The following is a 21,023-nucleotide window of genomic DNA, read 5'->3' as shown; positions in this document are numbered from 1 at the left end:
CGGTGGATATGATGTGCCTTGGCCACTGTGAGGATTTCAACATGCTCTCACATGACACACTCAAGGAGACTGACAGAATACAGTCTAGATGAAACTGTGGCGATTGCACAACAGGCGGCAAAGCCGCACTCCAAAGATAATTAGTAATACCTGGGTGTTACAATAAAAGCCATTTAAAGCATAGCCTGCAAAGGTCTGTCCTGACTCCTACTCTATCCAAATGTTGTCATTAAGGTGGATGAAGGAAGAATCCCTGCACTTACGAAATGTACATGTGTGATGCCAGGCTGCAAGCACTTTGCAGAGTTCAGGCTCATTCTGCTCGAGCAGAGGAGTGGGCCAAAATCAACCAGACAAAATTCGCTGGAAGTAAATGCACAGCACTGTGGCCAAGGAAAGGGAAACACAGCGCACAGATGCAGAAGGGGGGCTACCAGCTCAGGCAGCCATTCTGCCCAGCAGCATCTGGAGAGGCAGAGACCATGGGTTCTGCATGAGGAAGCTGCATGATTGTGTTGTGTAGTAAGCGTGCTGGCAGCTGGAATAAGTGCCATGCCTAAGGAAAAAGAGGGTCTTCATCTGCTTTGTTGAGTGCCCGGGGCCTGGGCCTCAGCTGGCCTGGGGAGCTGCACTGCAAAAAGGATGGAGACGTGGCACAGAGATGTAGAGGAATTGCAGAGTGAAGCTTTAGAGACCGTGTCTCATAGGGCAGGGTGGAAAGTGAGGAATTTCACCAGGGCAGTGGTGAACGTAGAGGAAATTAATCAGGGATAGAGTAACGGTAGCTGGTGATGTTCATGGTGTTATGCGAAGAAGGGAGCGATCCGGGATGCCCAGAGATGCCCTGATCTAAGCTGCCCGAAGAAAGCGAACCTCCTGGAAGCTCCTCGTAGCTCTATGGGAAGGAAGCACCGGGGAGAGCGAGGACTCCCCGGCAGCTGTGCCGGCCGGCACCGCCAGAGAGCAGCAGCCGCCAAGGGCAGCGGGGCCCCCGGCATCCCGCACCGCCCCGGGCATCCCGCACCGCCCCACTCACCCACGCAGGCCATGCGGGTCATGTCCAGCTGGAAGCCGTCGAAGCAGTCACAGGTGTAGCCCTCCCGGACGCGCACGCAGCGCCCGTTCTCGCAGCCGTTGAGGATCCCGCACTCCTCAGCCTGGAGCCCCTCGAAGCCCTCGTAGAGGCCTGTGGGGCGGCCAAGGTGGTGTCAGAGGAGGGCGACTCTGCACCCCGCCGCTGAGGGGACATCGGGCACGAGGCGCGATGGTGCTGGCAGGGCCAGGACAGACTCAGAGCAGCCAAGAGAAGAGCTTGCTCCGAGCCCAGAGCACCCTGGCCGGGGTGGGAGCTGCCAGGCAGTCCCCACGGACACAGGCTGGGGGGAAGGCACCTCTCTGTGTCTCCCAGTACTCACCAGTTTGGCTGGGCAGGTAACGGGGGGGGGACCGTCCTGGGCCATGGTGGAGAGGGCTGCCACGAAACTCGCCGCTGGGTTCCCTCCGAGGGAAACCAGCATCAGGGTTTCCATACTCAGACTCCAGGTAGTTGTAGTAGGGGCCTATATCTGGGCTGGGAAGGCCATAGTGGGGGTCTTCCAAGCCCGGTCCATACTCATACCTAGGTCTTTCTCGGAGCTCAGCCCCTCTCTCACTGTCTTCACCGGCCCCATTACACAGGAAAGCAAAATCAGCTGCAAGCGGTGAGAGAAAAGGAAGGGTCAGAGCAGCCTGGCTTGAGAGACGTAGGTCTGCTGCTGCTGGAGAGCGTGAATCCACACTGGGCCAGCAGAGCCAGGCCTGTGTTCAATGCCCCCAAAGCTGCAGCTCTATAGTTTGCTGACAGGACCTCGTCTTTGAGAAGACCAGCAAGTCCTTGAGCTGCCAGAACTCCAGTTCCCAGTGTGTTCCAACCCTGGACTGCCACCACCTCCCATCCCCTAAGCTAATCAGGAGCAGTGGGATGCACAGAGCAACTGTTCCCCTCAAACACCTTGGACTCATTGCGAACCAGTTTCAGGTGCATCCTACCCACTGGTGCAGCTCAGCCCTGGAGAGGCTGGGGTTCACCCACTCCTTGGGCTGGTTTCAGCAATGCAGACAACACGAGGAGCCCTCGCTGCAGCTGTACGCAGCCAACCCTGCACAACATGGTCAGCAGCAGCTCAGCCCAGCCCACTCCCACTCCTGCCAGGGGATGCTTGCCCACGCCACTCTGCTCACCGGAGGACCTGTGTGGGCAGAGCGCGCAGTTCTGGCCCCAGGCTTCACCAAGCCGGCAGCAGCACTCGGTGTACGTGGTCTGCTCGCCGTGTAGCAGGTCTTGGCAGATGTAGTCAGCTACAGTCTGCCAGCAGACGTCCAGGTGGATTTCGTACTCCTCCAAGGCATCTGTGAGCGACACAAGCAAAGGATATCAGGAAAATCATCCTGAAGAGTGCTGCCCCACCTTGTTGTGACAGGGACAACTGTGCAGCCCAGCTCCTGCACCCCCTGCCCTGGCTGCACACTGTGCTGGTGCTGGCACACCCCAGCCTGACACAAAGCCCTCACCCACTGCTCCCTCCCAGGGGACCCCGCCACAGGGCAGGATGTGCAGGGCTCAGGTGTGCTGTGGCGGGGGCTCAGGCTCACCTGCCCTGCTGGAGAGGTTCACACACCGGTTGCCGGTGGCATCCAGCACGAGCGGGAGGCTGCAGAAGCAGTGGTAGGAGCCATCCGTGTTCAGACACTCGCCGTTGATGCAGTACACTTCATTCTGGCACTCGTCCTGGTCTGCCCATGCACAAGGACAGAGCAACGTTTCAGGCTGGCAGATGTGCGCAACATGACCCTTTCCCTGCCCAAACACCCTTGGGTGCTCCTGCCACCTCCTCTCTCATTCCCCAGGAGGGTCCCGGGAAGCCTGTTGCCCAGACCTAGCCCTGTAGCGTGGGCAGCAGGGACACCTCTGGGTGCAGGAGCACAGCTGTCCCTCCATTCACAGTGGGGTGCTGGTCTTTGAGGCCATCTTACCAACACACTCAAGCTTGCTGGAGTCGTAGTAGTAGCCTGTACGGCAGAAGCACTTGTAGCCCGGCACTGTGTTCAAACACTGTCCATTGCGGCAGAACTCAGAGCCAAATATCTCACACTCGTCCATGTCTGAAAGAGGGATGGAGGGAGGGAGAGAGCATCTCAGGGAGCAGAGCCATGGAAGCAAGGTGGGCTGGGTGTTGTTCCTGCAGAAAGCCAGCACGGCACCTTGGCCTGGATCACTGGTAGGTCCCTGACTGAGCCCCCTGCCTCTCTCACCAGCCCTAAGCCTGGGAGCAGAGCAGGAAGCACCCACAGGCAGAGCAAGAGGAGGAATGACAGGGAACAGGATATTTTCACAAATAAGAAATTCATGTGTGCTTCTGGAAGGTCAACAACACAACCCCCTGGAGGTGAAGTGCCGAAGACTGAGCCAGCTGGCCACTGGGAGATCCTATCAACTAGGAGGGTTGTGTCTTACTGGACAGACCCCATCCCCGGTTCAAAATGGGCGTGGGAGATTTGCACCAAAAAAGAATCACTGCTAGTAGTAAGGCAGGACTGGAGGAAGGGGCACTTCCAGCTCGGTGATACTGGCAATCTGGGATTTCTCTGGATGGAGGAAAGCAGCTGCAGGATGTTAGCATCCCACAACCACAGCCCTGGGGAGATATTTCTGTGGATGCTTCTCCACGCAGGACTTTGCACAGTTCCCTCCCTCTTGCCCCTGGAAGAAATGAGAGAAAATGGTGCTAGTACCTGTGAAAGAGACTTTTCCTGAGAGTGGGTCTTCCTGGGGAACATAGCCCTTCCCAAGAGGACAGATCTCCTGGTACTCCACTGGCCAGGAGGCAAATGCCAAGGTGAGATGGAAGAAAAGAAACAGCTCGTTAGTGCAGCCAAGGCGGAGCTCGTGGGCAGAGCACTGGCCTTGCCTGGTGTGGTGGGGGCCGCAGTCCTACCTGTGCCTGGGATGGGGCAGGGGTAAGTCTCACAGTTGTCACCCCAGGCTGCCCCCACAGTACAGCAGCATTCCTCCTTGGTGATGTTCTTGGCCAGGACACTGTCACACAGGCGAACGTCGCTGATGCGGTAGTAACATTGCTTGCGCTCTGCGCTGTCAGAGAGGTGGGCTGCGCGTGTCTCAGAGCCCTCTAGAAGACAGCAGAGCAGGGGTGGAATGGGGTTGCTGGCACCCCAACACAGCATCCCACGCCTGGGAGGTCCCAGAGCACACCCATCACTGGCAGCATGGCCTTCCCAGCTGCCCACTTTCAGGCTCCTCAGCTCTCCCCAGACGAAAGTTGCCCGTGCCTGCGTGGGCTCATGCAGCCCTGGCAGCCCCTCGGTTTTATCTCACTCCTGCTCTGGCTGCCACCCATGCCTTGGTCCTAGCTACATACTCACCCATGGCTGCTCGTGGCTGGCACCGTCCTGCCTCTGTGTCATACTCCTCGTGGTCGCTGGGGCAGAGGCACAGGAAGGATCCCTCCACGTTCTCGCAAAGCGCAGTCCCACACACGGCGACCATCAGCTCGCACTCATTCACATCTGCAAAGCAAGGGGCAGTGGTGGGCAGCAGGAGCCTTGCCTCCACATGGGTAGCCTGCGCGTGGTCTGCAGCATGGGATCACCCTTCAGCGGGGAGATGGAAGCTGCTAAGGACAAGCAGAGAGCTGTGTTCACACCATGGCTCAACACAAGTCTGGCAAGAGCTTCCTGCCCTGCTCTCAGTGGATACAAGGAGCCTGAACTCCAGCTTGCAGTGAGTCACCGGATCACAGGATCATCCAGGTCTGGAGGACCACTGGAGGTCTCTGGTCCAACCTCCTGCTCAAAGCAGGGTCAGGTATGGAATCCCACCAGGCTGCTCAGGGGTTTGTCCTATTTGGTCTTTAAAACCTCCAAGGATGGCAACTGCACAGCCATCTTGGGCATCCATCTGTTCCACTGCCTGCCTGTCTTCACAGTGAATACGTTTTTCCTTACATTACACCCTGCCTGCTCTCTCCAGGCACCCATTGCAGTACCTCTCTAGCACCTTCAATGCCTCCAGCCTCCAAGCACCTCCTTTCTACCTGCACAGAGAAGGGCTCCATATTCACTGGGAGCCGCTCACTTTTTCATAAAGCCCTGCTCCTTTGCAGTCCTAAGGACCTGCTGTGCTAAGGGGAGGGGGTTTGCCTCCATGAGCTGCCCTGTTCATGTCTGGGATTCTCCATGCATGAATGCAGTCCCCATCCATGCTCCAGGAGGCATCACGCAGCAGGGACACCAGCCTGGCATCCACCGATAGCTCTCCCACACTGACTGGTAGAGTGATCACAGGAGACTCACCAACACAGTAGTGCCCGGAGGGCGAGCTCTCATAGCCACGGTCGCAGAGGCAGCGGAAGGAGCCGTCTGAGTTCTCGCAAAAGCCATGGCCCCCACACAACGTCTCGTTGGCGCACTCATCTATGTCTGCAGCAGAATGGAGAGCAGGAATTGCCCCAGACCCCACCTCTCCCAATTGACCTCACCTGCCCAGGCCTTTCTGCTCTGATGCCAACACCTGGGGTTGAGGCAGGCATTCCCTTGATGTGAGAGACTGGGTCTGGCTGCCCCACTCGCTCCCCTGCTATGAGTGTGGTCCTTCAACATCCAGAGCTGCAAAGAGGCCATGTGGGTGGACAGGAGCAGGGCGGGAATGGGAAATGGATGGGAAGCAAGGGAGGTGGCTGGCAGGGGTGACTGAGAGTAGCATAGGACCCTGCAGAGGTGTAAAGGGACACAGAGCGTACAGGCTTACATTGGCAGGGGATACAAGAGTGTAACTGAAGTGTGTGGGGCACGTGCAGACAGATCTTGGGTGATGCCCTCCTGCCCTGTTCTTACTGACCTGGTCCTTCTCCAGCTACTATAGTGCCAGGGAGTAATCCGTGCTTTGGCCCAGCCCAGTGGGGTTGGACAGTCACAAGTGGGTCCTCTGCCTACAGAGGGCAAGTTTACAGCCCTGCTGGCTGCATCCCATTCCCCTCCTACTGCTGCACAGGAGGGATTTCCCTGGAGCAGCTGCATGCCCCCAGCCCGCAGGCCAGGAGCAACTCCATATGCTAAGTCTGAGTCCTGACGCAGGCTAGAGCCCAGTAGCTGGCAGCAGCTCCTCGCTCCTGCAGCCTTCCCTGAGCTGGGGGAGCCTCAAAAACTGCAGACACCCCTTTAATCTTTCTTCTTTGCTGGAGCCTGAACTCCAAACCCGGACTCCCCAGCCTAGCACACAGTGCTACCAGCAGCCTTTCTGCTCACCCAGCCCTGCCAGGCAGGTGACTGGCACAGGCAGCAGCCCCAGCAAGCACAGCTTACAGGGAGCTGTGGTCCAGCTCCAAGCTTGGAATAGCTGTAACCTGCCGAGGACTCTTCACGAGCGGAAAGCAGCACAATGTGGTGTCTGTTCCAGATGCCAGGAAGAGAGAAGTCTAGACACAAGCAAGTAACTCAGCCAAGAAAACAAACTCTCAGCATTATCTGCCTCTCCACCAGCCGCACATTTCCTCCTCCTCCTCCTTCTCCCCCCCATCCCTGGCAGAGACATCCCACAGCCACCCTGTCCCTGCCAGGAGGAGGGGCAGGGACACCCGGGGCTGTACTCACCAATGCAGTCACCCAAGGGGGTCCAGTGGAAGCCGGGCTGGCAGCCCATGATACAGCGGTAGGAGCCCAGGCTGTTCTGGCACCGCCACGTGCCACAGATAGCATCCCCATATTCTTTACACTCATCCACATCTGCAGGGAGGAGGGCAAGGCAATGAAGATCGGCAGTGTAGCAGCTGATGCTCACTGTAGCAGCTGGGTCAAGTTCAGCTGGGCAGAGGCCCTGAGCCTGAGCCATTGCTAGTGCTCCTTACAAGTCACTAGCAACTTTGGGTGCTGGGAGCAGAAATGCCCTCCCCCCTGTCCTGGCCGTATCCATCCCCCCAGATCTCGGGGGGCTGATCTCCCCAATGATGAGCTCTTACCCACGCAGTCATCAGTTTCCTGGGAGTGTTTGAACCCATTTTCACACAGACACCGATAGGAGCCTTCTGTGTTCAGGCACTGGCCTTGCGAGCACCGGGACTTGTCTGTGCATTCATCCACATCTGCAAAATAAGGCCAAAATCATCAACCTGGATCTCACAGCAGAGGAGGGAACAGAGGGACAGAGGGCAGGACCCAAGGTATATCCCCGCCGTCTTCCAGCTCACCTTGGCAGCTGACTCCACCAGCTGCATTGGAGAAGCCAGGAGCACAAATGCAGAAGTAGGATCCATGACTGTTGAGACACTCACCATTTGGGCTGCAGACCTCGCTGTTAAGGCACTCATTCACGTCTGCAGAAGGAGCAGAGTCAGGGCCATGCACCCAGCCCTGGGAGACATCCTTCACCAAAGCCACAGGGATTCCCTCTCTCCAGTCTCTTACAGGCAGCCCTCACAGGGCTCCTGGACCCTGTTTTTCTCGCCATGGAGACAGAGATCTTCCCTGTCCACAGTGATCCTGCATTTGGCTACAGCCTTATGGTCATGCCATGCATGGTGATCGCCTGCAATGGCAGTGGCATCCTCCATGCTAAGAAAAAAGGGGGATCCATAGGGAGGCTGTACGTCCTGGACCCACAGGGCTGCAGGGACGGGGTTCGTACCTTGGCACATGGTGCCGTTGATAAGCTCGAAGCCAGCCTGGCAGTGGCACTTGTAGGAGCCCAGGGTGTTCCTGCACTCTCCCCCTAGGCATTGAACAGCAGGGTCCTCACACTCATCCATATCTGCCAAGCAGAAGGGCACAGCACAGAGTGAGGCTCTTGCCGCTACCGGAGAAGACCCCCACCATCAGAGAACATCCCCACCCAGAAAAGCCATCACCCAGCTGTTGGCCTGCAAGGTGGGTTTGAGCTGCCCTCCCAGACCATCCTGTCACAGTGAGATGAGGGCAGAGACTCTCTGCTACTGGGGTGTGAGGAGTCAGCCTAGGCCCTTCACTCCCCTCCATCATAGGGACCAGGATAAACTGGATCCCAGCACCGTGTCAGTGGTGCCCAGTGACAGGACCAGAGGCAATGGGCACAAACTGAAACACAGGCGGTCCCGTCTGAACATCAGGAATCGCATTTTTACTGTGAGGGTGACTGAGCACTGGCACAGGTTGCCCAAAAGAGGTTGTGAAGTCTCCCTCCTTGGAGATATTCAAAAGCCGTCTGGACATGGTCCTGGGCAACCAGCTCTAGGTGGCCCTGCTTGGGCAGGGGTGTTGGACAAGATGATCTCCAGAGGTCCATTCCAACCTCAACCGTTCTGTGATTCTGTGAACGCAGGGGTACTGCTAACTCCAGTGTCTACGTCCAGCAGAGCTCTGCACTGGGTACCGCAACCACCAAGAGGCCAGTGCAGAGACGGCTGCTGACAAACCCTCTCTTCAGCCAACTGCACAAGAGCAAACATCAGGAAAGTCACCCAGCACCAGCCGTACCTTCTGCAGCTCTGCTTTCCTACCTGCCAGACTTGCCTACGATGTCCTTCTCCTGGCAAAGCTGGCTGGGGGTCTACATCAGCTCTTACCCAGCTGCAGAGCTCCCCACAATCTCTCTCCCACCCAACTGCCCCCAGGCCCTGGCCAGAGCCTGCTGGAACTCCGAGGATTTTGCTCACAGCAGATGAGAGAGGGGTACCTTCCCTCTAACAGAGGGCTGCAGGATGCCAGCAGACGGCTGTTGCCTGCAGGCCCGTGAAATAGGAGGAAACATTGGAGGACGCTGCTAATCAGAAGGATGGGCTGGTGTGCAGGCAGCAGAGGACATCCTAGTGGAGAAGGTTCTGCTCTACTCCCCTGCCAGGAGCTAAAGCCCTGAGAATGACGGTTCCTGCGGACTGAGCAAGCTATAGGCATCAACAAGCATTGCTCCCCTCGTGCCTCAGGGCAGGATTCCAAGCTGTTCAGTCTCAAAGGGTTGCAAGTAGCAATATTCTTGAATCCCTCTGGAGATGAACCATAACCTAGTTTATTTATCACAAAACTATCACGAAACCCTTATCCTTTTTTTTTTTAAATATGAAACCCAGATCCACAGACAAGGCCATCAGCCAAGGCAGGGAACAACGTGCCATCCTGCCGTCAGGTCATTGTGACCCAAACAGTATCGAACCCTGATAAGGTGCCCTTGTGACACAGCTTGGCCAAGGTGGCTGAGGAAGGGCTCATGTGAATCCCTGGGAAAGGGGGAGGGAGATGGAAAGGATCAAACCATGGTTCTTTCCCCGCATCCAAAAATCAGATGGAAAATAAGCTCATTTCACACTGGCTTTCTCAGTCACCAAAACAGAGGAGAATAGAGGGAGGAAGACCTCCCTCTCCTCCCCCGTTGGAGGCCCCCATGCAGGGGGGTCTTCTGAGAGTCACATCAAAGGCAAGTTCTTCTGTTTGCCAGCTATATGCAGGCTGCAGAGCCCTGCAGTGCTCCAGAAAGAAATTCACAGCACACAGACAATCTTTAAACAAATATCTTTGCCAGCTCTGCTGTCTCCCCTTACCCCAAACAGAGAATTTGCATCCAGCCATCTCAAGCCCGGGATGTCTCCTGGGGACAGCCACCAGGGAGGGAGTTCCCCTGCCTGCACTGGGGCAGTTGGGCTGTCAGGCTGGGACAGAACACCCTCGTGTCTCAGCAACGCAACCGACGCAGATCGACGCTGGTGTTAACTCTCTGCCGTGCATACCTGGCACAGCAGAGCCCTTGAGCTAAGCTTTCCTTTTAAACATGTCCGAGTCACCTTAGAGGTTGGGGAAAAATGATGAAACCTGGGTGCCTACAGCCGTTCCACTGGCTGTGGACTCAAGGTTTCTCCCTCTGTTGAGGACCTACATTTGGGGCACACAGTTCTGAACTGAACCACACACAGCTCCTCTCTCCCCATGTTTCCAGGCCTCCTGTATTCCTCTGGCCTTTGTCAGCATTCCCCAGGTCATCATTAGTCCTGGAGTCTCGTCAGTGAGTCCTTCCCCCCCGTCCCTTTTCTGCATGAGGAAGATCACTTCCCTGATGCTCTAGGTGGCATCTGCTTGCAGCCCCCCATGCTCTCTGCTGATCACAGAGCTAAAGAGCTGGAGAAGGATTCTGACGCTAAAGAAGTCCCCAGGCCCCACCAATAACCCAGAAACGTCTCTTCCCTCATTCCCTCCAGCACCCGCTCCTCTGTCCCTGGGAAAGGGATACCTTCACACGTGCTGCCATCTCTGGAGACGGTGTAGCCAGCATCACAAGCCATGCAGGAGTACGAGCCTTCGGTGTTGAGGCAGAGTCCAGAGGGACACGCAGCCTGGGCCGTGCACTCATTGATGTCTGCATAAGCACACAAGGCAGAGCGGGATGAATGGGAAGGATGTGGGGTAACCGTGAAGGGGGGCAGGTGTGTTGAGAGAACCAGCCAACATGGTGGCCAGGACTCAGGCAGAGCCAAGCGCTCAGGAAGAGCTTAGGGAAACCTCTGGACTGGGTGTGTGACACCGCAGATGGTCTGGACCCACAGCTCCCCTGTACCTTGGCAGCTCTTTCTGTCAGGTGCCACCTCGTAGCCCCGGTGGCAGGAGCAGCGGAAGGAGCCATCCAGGTTGACACACCGTCCATGAGCACAAGTCCCCTCCACAAGGCATTCGTCGACATCTGTGTGACACAGCAAAGGGCAACATGGCATGGGAGGGTGCTCAAGGCCATCCCTGCCACCCACGCCCCAGGGTGCTGTGCCCTGGCCATGCAGGCTGGCTGCCTGCGGGAGAGGGGCGCTGCCTGTGCCCCTGCTCCTTTTGAGGCTTGCAGGGAGCACTGCCACGAGGAGTGAGGGTGCTTCCCAGGGACAGCCCAAGCTCCTCACCAATACATCTCCCATTCCTGGGCCGGTAGCCATCTCCACAGCTGACACACTTGTAGGATCCCAGCGTATTGACACACTTCCCGCTGCGGCAAGGGCTGGGATCCACACACTCGTTGACATCTGCCAAGAAACACACTCCTTTCAGGCTCCCAAACGTGAAGAGTGCAGCCTTCTTCAGGATGTCTCCTCCAGCTGGATCCTCAGAATCTCCCCCTCCAGGGGACAGCAATGACCAAGAGAAGGTAAGACGAGTTTGCCAGGGCTTGGGCAACACTTCTTATAGTTCCACTTATCAGTTAGGATCCTACACCCACATCTAAGGGCTGACACAATCCGGCAGCGAAACTCACTGCTGCAGGATGTTGCCAAGGCCAGGAATGTGCATAGACAGAGACAGGGATCAGAGAAGATCTCTGCAGGGCTGTTTCATCAGGGACTTTCATAACTATGATTAGGATGCAGCCTCCAGCTCAGGAAGTCCTTAAGGCAAGTGCTTTCCGGAGGCCGTGGCGGGGGAGCAGCATTCTGTGCATGCCCTGTTTCCATACTGCTTCCTAAAATAGTTTCCCACTCTCTGCTGGGGATGAGCTACTGAGAAAGGGGGATCTTTGATCGGGCACATTGTAAGTTCACAAGGTTGAATGGCCCAGCTCATGCCATCTGAATGGGATGCTGTGGGGGCAGGTGGCCTGGGTCTCTGCAGCCTGCTGTCCCTGCGGTCCACTTGCCAGCATGACGGGCTGGGGATAGAGTCAAGGCAGCATGAAAATGGATGGGCATCTCCTCCCAGAATGGGAAGCTGTCACGGTCATGGGACATCTCCCTGGGGAGGTGGGAGAGGGTCTTGGGAGAACTCCCCTCTCTCTGCCCAGGAAAGGCTGTCCCTCCTGCAGGCAGAGGAGAGGACATGCCATCCTCAGGGAAGGCACAGGGCAGACAACCGTGGGGGTCCTTCCAGGAGGAGACATGGAGCAGTGAGGAAAGAAGGTGTTCAGCCCTGCACAGGGTGTGTTGGAGGGGCAGGGGAAGAGGGAGCAGCAAGCTTCACCTTCACACTGTCCTCTGGGGCCCATGGCAAAGCCTTCCTTGCACTCGCAGCGGTAGGAGCCAGGGGTGTTGATGCACCGCTGTCCTCGGCAGGTAGAAGGCTGCTCACATTCATCTCGGTCTGGCAACAGATAGAGAGACAGTCCTGAAGTCTTCCCCCTCCAGCGTCATGCCGTGAAGCAGTGATCAGGGCTGGCAACACGGGCTCCTGCCCAGCTCACCATGGGCAAGGTTCTGCCCCTCAGCGAGCAAGAGGGGGTGATCCCCATGGATCAGGCTGTCCATGGGCAGGTCTGCAGGGAAGGAGGGTGTACAGGTGTATGTGTGTGTGCACGTGCATGAGAAGGCAAGAGGCTGGGGAGACCCTGGGGAGGTGACAGCCCTGTGCCAGGTGGACACCACTTACCCTCACAGCTCTGCTTGCCCTCCGAGACAGCCAGGATGTACCCAGAGTAGCAGAGGCATAAATATGAGCCCACGTTGTTGATGCAGCGACCTTTTCCAGCACAAGGATCTTTCAGGCACTCATCGTCATCTGTGCCCAGGCAAGGAAGGAAGACAGGCAGTCACCACCCGCAGCTGCCTGCCAGCCCCCTGCCAGCCCCGTGGTGCAGCAGGTGGGCAGGGGCTCAGCAGAGCTGCCAGAGAACCTTCTCCCAGGAACCTGAAGGACCAAATGGTCCACTGAGGCCCGGAAGGCAGAGGAGATGCCAACTACCGATGCAGTGAAGTCGGCTGGGGTTCAACGTGTAGCCGGAGTGGCACAGGCAGCTGTATCCTTCTGGGGTGAGCACGCAAGTGCCGGCTCCGCAGGAGAGGGGTGAAGAGGCGCAGCTGCTGACCCCTGGGAGGAGAGAGCATGGGTTTGGGGGCAGCACCAAAACGGTGCACGGGGTCTAGTGTCTGCCTTCTGTCCCCAGCACCACGCCAGGGAGGCTGCTTTTCCCTTCCTGGAGAGCAATGCTGAGCCTGCTCCTCCACGTCTTCAGGCAGCCTGCACCCATAGGGCTGCAGGGAGGACCGGGCAGACCCTGCCACCTCCTCCAGCCTGAGCCTAGCTGGGAAGCCCCTGGCCCCTGCGTGGCTCAGCTGAGCCCCAGCCCCACAAAAGGGTGGTGAGGAAGCCTCCTCCAAGGTGTGGGGCTGGCAGTAGAGCCAGGCACCTGTGAGGGGGCTCCTTTTAGGGTGACAGCAGGGGTCCACCACCCACCGCCCTGCTAAGTGGGGTGCAGGCAGCAGTGGGTAGGCAGCAGGGCACTGCACACCCCTCGGCACTGAGCTGGCCAGAGGTGGGGGGGGGGGCAGCCCAACCCCAAACAAAAGACTATTGAGGAAGAGACATTCCTTAGCAAGGTACCTCGGCCAGGCCTGCTCCCCAAGGTGCTCCAGCCCCCGGTGGAGGGCAGGGGCCACGCTCCCAGACACTTAAGCAACCCTGGAACAACAGGGCCCTTGTTTCCAGCACAGTAAACAAGCCGCCCTGGGAGCCACATGCCTCCCCTTGCGCTCCCCCTTCCCGATGAGTCAGCTCCGCTGCGGGGGGAACGGGGCCAAAGCCACCGGAGCGGGCGCGTGATCCCCCTCGCCTGGCAGCCACTGCTGCTGGGCAAGTGAGCTGCAGGCAGGGAAGGACCCGGAAAGCCAAACACTGCTCCCCGCGTGTGGGATCGCCCTCGTGCCTCCCCACGGCCAGGCGACTTTCCCTGGCTGGCAGCAGCCGGGACCAGGCTGGGATAACACCCCAGGGTGGTGGGGTGGGGACTTGTATTTGGAAAATCAGTGAGGGCGTGTGGGAAGACAAGCGGGCTGGGGAAGGGGGAGAGCCCCTGGAAAGAGCTTAGGGCGTAATATCCCCATAGTGCCAGGCAGAGAGAGGAGAGAAATCCCTGAGAGCGGTGGAGACACACCTGAGCTCTGTGCTGGCATCTCTGTTGGAGCAGCAGCATCCCAGGTGGTGGTGGGGCCAGACTGGGGAGGACCACGCCAGGACTGCTCTTCCTCTGTTAAGGAAGAAGAGAGATGAGATCCAGCCCCTGATCCCAGCTAGAGGTGCCTGCCCAGAGTTTACCTACGCTGGGTGTCCCCACAACCGCAGCCCTGAGAAAGCACATGGGAAGGGGCCACAGGGTGGCTGCAGCGACCTCATCATCTTGTGATTCAACACAGCCTCCTCCACCTTTCTGGAGATCCACCACCTCCCCGCATCCCTACAGCCCCACATCAGCCACCCCAGCGTGGTGGGGTGTCCCCCGTGCCACCCCACAGCCAGCCCAGCCAGGAGCCCGTCCTGCCCAGCGCTAGGGCTGCCTCCTCCATCCTCGCTGCCCCCTCCTCTTCCCCATGATGTCCCTGCCCTCCCGCCAGCCAGGCGCTCACCTCTGCGCGTGGCAGGCTCTGCGGTGGTATCAGCAGCGCCCTGAGGGACAGAAACAGGACTGCCTCTATCCATGTGCATGTAGCTGGGATGCAGCATCCCCGAGACATTTTCCCACCCACCTCCTGGCTCCTCTTGCTCCCCAAGGCACTGTCCTGGGAGCAGAAGCTGCCACGGCTGGGTACATCTGGCAGGGCCACTCTGTCCTGACCACATCATCCTGAGCAAAACACAGCTCCTGGCTGTGCCCGGGGGGCTGCCCGCAGAGGGGCCATGCCAGCACGCCGTGCAGGTGAGACCCAGGGCACGGCTACTGGGCAGGAGGCATCTCCACAAGGTGGCCAGGAAGGGCACAGTAAATCCTGCCCCAGTCACTGGCAGCTTTGGAGGGCTGAGGGCAGCCACCACTTTGACCTGACTCAAGAGTGCTACCTACTAGAAGGGTGCTTGGTGCTAGACGCTCTTTCTCAGCATCCCCTCCTGGCAAACCTATGGCTGCCAAAGGAGATGTTGGATCACAACCTGGGTCTCGGCTCCAAGGATCTTTCCTCAGTGGATGAAGAAAACAGGCAGTTGAGCAACATGAGTCCCAGACTAGCTCTGCTTCAAATTTGGAAGCTTTGGTTCAAATTTCTGCCCCGTCTTGAGATTTCTCAAGTGCGCTTGGCCAAGTCACTTCATGTCTATGAAGCAGTGATGATGGCATTGCTGCCACTCTCTCAGAGGGGCTGCAAGTACATTCTGAGGGCTGGGCTACTATAGCAAGGGGGCACAGAGATGCTCAGGTGAGGTATAGCCAAACCTCTACTGACAGCAGGGATCAAAAGACACATTTTTCAGGTGAGATTCATAATAAAGAAACCCAGTCCTTGGAAAGCCTGGCAGAACATCAGCCGCCAGGCTGCTCCCATCAGACAGGGTGCATTCACACAGCCATTGTCGGAGACACCCACCCTGACTGCTCCACTAGAGTTTCTGCTGCAACCACACCAGCATGGGGAGACCTGCCTGTAAGCTCGGCTTGATCACAACCCCGGGCTCTGTGAGAGGAGCGCTCCCCAAGCTGACTGCAGCAGTTCCCCTTCCCCTGCTGCCCATCAGCCCTACAGCCAGGCCAGGCTGAGAGCAGGGAGTGAGCACCCACTCCTCAGCCAGCTGCACCCTCAGCCTCAGGTGCTACCCCAGCCCCGGTGAACACCAGCTGGAGACAACTCTGACCATGAACTAGTGCAGCAGAGCCCTCAGCTCTTGTTGGTTTGAGCTCATGGCCTCTTAGCACGGACTGAGTGGGCACATGGCACAGTCCTTCAGCCATGGCAACTCAGCCAGGCTGATAGGGTTTGCAGTTCGTATGCTGTTCCCTCCAACTGGAGCTACTTTGTCCCTTCAGTGCTCTCTCTGACCACATTTCACACCTCCCATCACCTATTTGTATGACATCCCACTTCCCACCCATCGAGCTACCATGGATGCACCCAGGTGTCACAAGACAAACCTTACTCACCTGCGCAGCAGGAGAAATGTCATCTGGAAAGTAAAACAGTGCATGGTGAGTAGAGACGAGGCAGGTAGGCATCCTCCTCAAACCTTGGCTGCCCTAACTTCACCCCACCTCTAAGACACTGCTGCTCAGTCCCTCACGCTCCTTCACAAGAGCTTGTTCCCAAAGCCAACGCGCCCAGATTCCTTTCCTGGCACTGCACAGACCCCAGGAGCTTCTGCTCCAGCAGGTGCTGGCACAGGTAGTTGGTCACACTTCCCTCCAGCTGGGCTGGCCAAAAGCCCAAGGTCTGCAGTGCCAGGGCTGCCACGCAGACCTGAGGTCCCAGTGGCAGCAGCCTGGCCAGCCAGCACCAACTGCAAGGACGCGGTTGCAGGAGCCTGAAACACTCAAATTCTTCTCCAAAGGCTTGAAGACGCGGTGTCTCATGCCCCAGGAACAAGAGTAGGGCTGAAGAACACCTTGTGTATTCATACAGATGTAGAAAGCCCTTATCAACCAGAAGTCCATCCATGGGGGCATGGCAGGACCTGGAAATCTGCCCACCCTTGCTAGGGGCCCAGATGGAGCATCCTGAAGCGGTAGACCCCACACTACCCTCTCCTGCTGAGATGCCAGGGTGGGGGAATGCTTCCAGGATGCTCCCACGCAGGCTGTCCTGCAGTTGCTGTCTCCTTGCTGCCCAGTCCAATGACCAGTTGCTGCTCTCCCCGTGCTCTTCCAAGCTGAAGGGCAGCTCTTCTGCCTCTGCCTTCCTCATCGACAGGCGGATATCAGAGCTGGAGTAGGTGTAGCCATGTCCTGCTGGGCAAATCTCCTTGAAAGCTTCTGCAAGGGAAAATCAAATCAAAGCTTTAGAGGGCAGAGGTTGGAAGGAAGAGACTGGTGCAGGTGTCACCTGGCTTACCGCACCCAGATGTGATGGTGGGACAAGTGGAAGAAAGGAGTGAAGATGGACAGGCATGTATGCGAACGCAGATATCAGTTTCACCCGTCCTATCATTTTCTGGAGATTTCTAAGGGTTAAATCTTATAGAAACACATCTGGGCTGCAGTGGGTGGATGCTTTGAGCAGAAGGAATCTGCTTACAGGGCAGGGTGGGTTTTAGCAGGCACTGGATGGTACTCCCACACGCGATAAACTAAATCTCTCCCCTGGGTCAGTACTGCTAGGAAGAGATCATGCCGCAGGAAGGTCCGAGCTGAGCGAGGCAGCAGATAAACCAAAACCCTGGTACCTCAGCACTGAGTGCTTTACACATCACTCAAGATGCTCTGCACAAACCATCTGAAGATTTTTCCCAGCCCTGAGGATTTCAGTGCTTTCCCTTCCATGCTACCTCATGCTGAGATATGCCAAACATCCTCACCTGGCTTTCATCCCAGCAGAAGGCGTATGAGAGACAAGAGGGTTGTCAAGCGAAGCCAGGCACAGACATGGCTGTGCTTTCCCTCTGGTATAGAGTGATTTCCATCAGGGATTTCTCTGTCTTCCCAGTATTACCCAGGTCTGCTTCCTGGGCTGCTATACCCATCTCACAGGCCAGCATTTGCGCTGCTCAGCTCTGGATCATCCTGCATCCATCTGCTTGACAGCAAGTTCCGACAAACCCAAACCCCAGTCCAACCAGATCAGGCGAAGCTGAAGTGGGCACATCTCACCTGAGCCGGGCAGGGGACACTCCTCGCAGTTCTTCCCCCAGCCCTTGCCGACACGGCTGCAGCAGCAGATCTGCTGGGTGATGTGGTGGGAGAGGGGGAAGGAGCACACACCTCCAGCTGCTGAGCGGTAACACAGCCCCTGCTCCATTGACACCGCTTTGTCCGCTGAAACACAACAGCAGGGTCAGTGCTGGAGGCCAAGTTCCATCCTCTCCAAAGAGGGAACGGGGACACTCGGTCTCTCCCCATCTGGCCTTTCTCTGTCTGTGACCCCTGTCCTGTCCCGAGGGCTGCCCCATCCTCTCCCCAGAACACCCCTGGGCTCCAGCCATCAGGCCATGCCCCCAGCAGAGCCAGCCCCAAACCAATCCATCTCCTGTGGGAGCTCTTGCAACCCAGGAGGCTGCATCCTCTGATGCTGCTCCACAGGCACATCCCCTCCAGCTCCACAGTGGCCATGAGATGTCCATGGAGAAGAAGGGGACCCATCCTGCACACAAGCGCGGGACAGCACGTGGGGTCCTGCTCAGGCCCCTTCCCAAACTGAGGGGTTCCCTGGAGCACTTACAGATGCAATGGCTACGGGACGGGTCCAGCATGGTGCCAGGCTTGCAGGTGCAGCGGAAGCTGCCACGGGTGTTCACACACTCGGCATCTTTGCACAGGCCCTGCATCAAGCACTCATTGATATCTGTGGACAGGAGAGAGCCTGGTGAGATGTGAGGAAGCTAAGGGTGATCTGAGCCCCCTACCTAGTGCCTCCCATGCAGGTGCTGCAGACCAAGGTGGTCTCAGCCAGGCTGGTGTTCAAAGCAGCTTCCGCACCAAGCAGTGTGGTGGGGACCTCCACAGTGACAGCAGTTTCACATCTGTGATGCAGAGCTTGATTGCTGCAGCTGCAGGGATGGCTTGTGAATGACTGCTCTGCTTTGTGATCCTCATGGAAAACAGATGTGGCCCCTATGATGAGCCACCCCGACAGCATCACTCTTACAGCCATCACGGTTGTTGTTTGCAGGTCCTGTCCTTTCACCCAGTCCCTGGTACTTCTTCTATGGGGCTGTCATCCATGGAGGATCCTTGCTGAGACACTCAGTGCCAGCTTGCAGGGAGGGCGGTGACGGATGCTCCTGGACGTGGAGGGATGGTGGGCCAGGCTGTGGCTCACTGCTTTAGTGTCATCTTCTAGCAACAGGTTGAGCAAGCGGGAAGTTGCCAAGCTCAAGCCCTGCCTCAGGCTCTGCTCTGCCCCTGACGGAGCACACATCAGATACAGCCTTCAGGAAGCGAGCTGGGCTTATCCCAGGAAAACGCTGCCAGGCTCACCCGTCTGGCCTGTGGTAAAGCCTTTCCTACAGCACCGTGTAGGAACAATGAGCTAAGCTGGAGAAGACAGAAACTGGCAAAAGTTCATAGGGGGAGCTTTCCTGGTGGTGAGCGAGGAGGAAGCCCTCCTCATGGATTGATGTAGCTTTGTATCTTCACTAAAGAGCCTGGCCTAGAAAGGTCAGTGTGCTGATGAATGTGCAGTGTCAGGAGGCACCAGCAGTGCAGGAAGAGCTGGATGGAAGCACAGAGTGGCAGGAGAGGGATGAACCTCAGTACCACCCTGGGACAAATCACAGAAACGTATACTACAAGAGGTGGGAACAGGCAGTGAGAGGCACTGGGCACACTCACTGCTCACAGGACAGCTGCAAGCTGCCAAGACCAAGAAATGCCAACACGATGCTAGGCAGCACATGCCAGACACTTTCCAAAGACACAAGGCAATCCCAATGCTAGCGTACGAGGCCCTAGTAAGACCTCAGGTGCCCTGACAGCACCCAGTGGTGCTCTAGAGACTGTCTCAAGATGGAAGGAGTGAAGAGGCAGGCTTCTGAGACACTTGGAAGAATGGAGATACTCGAAGAGCCTGACTGAGAGCAGCTAGGCTCAGGAATGGCTTTCCCAGCAGTATTTTATTCTTCAGAGCTGAAGCATCAATGCTTGGTGGTGTCATAGAGCCAGCTATGACAGCTGGAGTTCAGACTTCGTGACCCGAGAGGTCCTCCACCAGTCCTGTGCTCGTAAACTCCCCCTGCTCACCCCACCAGCTGCCCCACAGATAGATGGTCGAGGCACACAGAAGCCATCAAGACCAGGTCATGATGTTCAGCCAGTTGGAAGTACCAACGCTATTGGGATGTGCAGCAGGCTGGGGAGGAGTAGGATTTGGCTGCGCAATGTTTCCTGCTCCGTACCCAGCACAGGTCAGAGTTCATGAGAGCAGCCAGTGGCCACCCCGAAATGTGCTGGGAACCCCCCTCAGAGAAGAGGTCTGGGCTCTCTGGAGGAGCCTCGGGGCTCATCGCTGTCACTCCCCGGCATGGTCAGAGCACTGTGTCATTCCAACACACCAACTGGAGGAATTGTTTGGCCTTCGCATAAGCAAAGGGATTGAAGGGATTAGAGTAACGAAAACACAAAACAAACAAGCACCAAGGGCTGTGTTTTATGAGCTTAATTTAAAACAGGGCTATGTCCCAGACTCAGTCCAACCCCTTCTATTCACTGGCAGCAGAGGACCCCCCCGCAGTGGAAATCCCCGTGGGGAACAGAAGCAGGCAGGTGTGCTTGGGGCCACGTGCTCCTACCCCCTGCAGCACGCCAGGGATGGGGCTAGCCCACAAGAAAAAGCCTCAGGGACCACAAACCAAGATCCATACGCTGTCTCAGCTGCTTTTTCCCACCCCACACAAGCCTGCCGGTGCTCCTCAGAAACAGACGTGCTGGGTCAGGCAGCCCATGGTGGAAAGCTGCAGGCTGGTTTTCCCTGGTGTTTGGTGAGCAGAAAGGACCCGAGTCAGCAATAGACACCAAGGATATATGGACACCCAGCTGCCTTGTGTGTGTCCTGCGCAGTGACCACTGTGCACGCACACCTCCCTGCCACTAAGCCTCCAAGACAACCCTTGCCTCATGTCTAGCAACCACTTTATCACTTCCAGTGCCATCTTTCCTGCTGGTCCCAGCAGTACCGGGAGGTTCCGTGGCTGGATCTGCCAGTCTGCTCTGACTCATTGCAGCCTTGTTCCTCGTCAATGGGATGCAGCAAGGAAAGGAAAGTACATCTTGCAGAGATGAGCCATTTATTCCCCTGCTGAAAGGCAGCAGACAACCCCTTCTGTCCATACAGAAGAGAGGAAAGTGGGCTTCTGCCAGAGCCCTCCTCCCATCACTCACCCATGCTTTGACAACAGCCTGCAAAGCCAGAGCTCAGCTCCTTTCCAGCTCAGTTCTTTTCTTACAGCCAATGGTCTCAGGAACCATCAGCCCTGCTCCAGCCCCTTGGCTCCCCTCCTACCTGGGCTGGCAAGAGAAGACCTCATGTAGCCTCTCCCACAGTCTATCAGCCAGATTTCTCACTCTGGACCCTGAAGTGAGGTGCTGGGCTTCCTGACACACATCCCGCTGTGACAGCAGAGCTGGGAAAAGCACCCTGAGGCAGCAGAGCGTCTGCAGAACAGCACTTCTCCAGCCCAGCTTAAGAAGGAGCACGCAG

At 57.3% G+C, this 21,023-nt stretch overlaps 1 protein-coding gene across 2 annotated transcripts in view; it reads right to left on the bottom strand.

Annotated features, from left to right (window-relative positions):
- Positions 1–21,023, bottom strand: part of LTBP2 (latent transforming growth factor beta binding protein 2) — a 73,201-nt gene that overhangs the window by 3,070 nt on the left and 49,108 nt on the right. Inside the window, exons 10-34 of one of the 2 annotated variants that reach the window (XM_080396324.1) lie at positions 18,048–18,170; positions 17,480–17,644; positions 16,415–16,645; positions 15,821–15,843; positions 14,319–14,358; positions 13,850–13,942; positions 12,661–12,786; positions 12,349–12,477; positions 11,944–12,063; positions 10,896–11,015; positions 10,565–10,687; positions 10,241–10,366; positions 7,676–7,798; positions 7,239–7,364; positions 7,011–7,133; positions 6,646–6,777; positions 5,350–5,475; positions 4,420–4,563; positions 3,975–4,166; positions 3,772–3,852; positions 3,013–3,141; positions 2,632–2,772; positions 2,221–2,388; positions 1,416–1,691; positions 1,037–1,186 (exon numbers count right to left, since the gene is read on the bottom strand). In XM_080396324.1, coding sequence (XP_080252450.1) covers positions 1,037–1,186; positions 1,416–1,691; positions 2,221–2,388; positions 2,632–2,772; positions 3,013–3,141; positions 3,772–3,852; positions 3,975–4,166; positions 4,420–4,563; positions 5,350–5,475; positions 6,646–6,777; positions 7,011–7,133; positions 7,239–7,364; positions 7,676–7,798; positions 10,241–10,366; positions 10,565–10,687; positions 10,896–11,015; positions 11,944–12,063; positions 12,349–12,477; positions 12,661–12,786; positions 13,850–13,942; positions 14,319–14,358; positions 15,821–15,843; positions 16,415–16,645; positions 17,480–17,644; positions 18,048–18,170 — 3,330 coding nt within the window. Of the gene's footprint in view, positions 1–1,036; positions 1,187–1,415; positions 1,692–2,220; positions 2,389–2,631; positions 2,773–3,012; positions 3,142–3,771; positions 3,853–3,974; positions 4,167–4,419; positions 4,564–5,349; positions 5,476–6,645; positions 6,778–7,010; positions 7,134–7,238; positions 7,365–7,675; positions 7,799–10,240; positions 10,367–10,564; positions 10,688–10,895; positions 11,016–11,943; positions 12,064–12,348; positions 12,478–12,660; positions 12,787–13,849; positions 13,943–14,318; positions 14,382–15,820; positions 15,844–16,414; positions 16,646–17,479; positions 17,645–18,047; positions 18,171–21,023 lie in introns of both variants that reach the window. The other variant, XM_080396323.1, reaches the window with a different exon arrangement.

The sequence above is a fragment of the Falco punctatus genome (genome assembly GCF_963210335.1).
Source record: "Falco punctatus genome assembly, chromosome: 7".
Taxonomy (NCBI): domain Eukaryota; kingdom Metazoa; phylum Chordata; class Aves; order Falconiformes; family Falconidae; genus Falco; species Falco punctatus.
The sequence above is the reverse complement of the archived record's forward strand: the minus strand, read 5'-3'. Positions and strand labels throughout refer to the sequence as shown.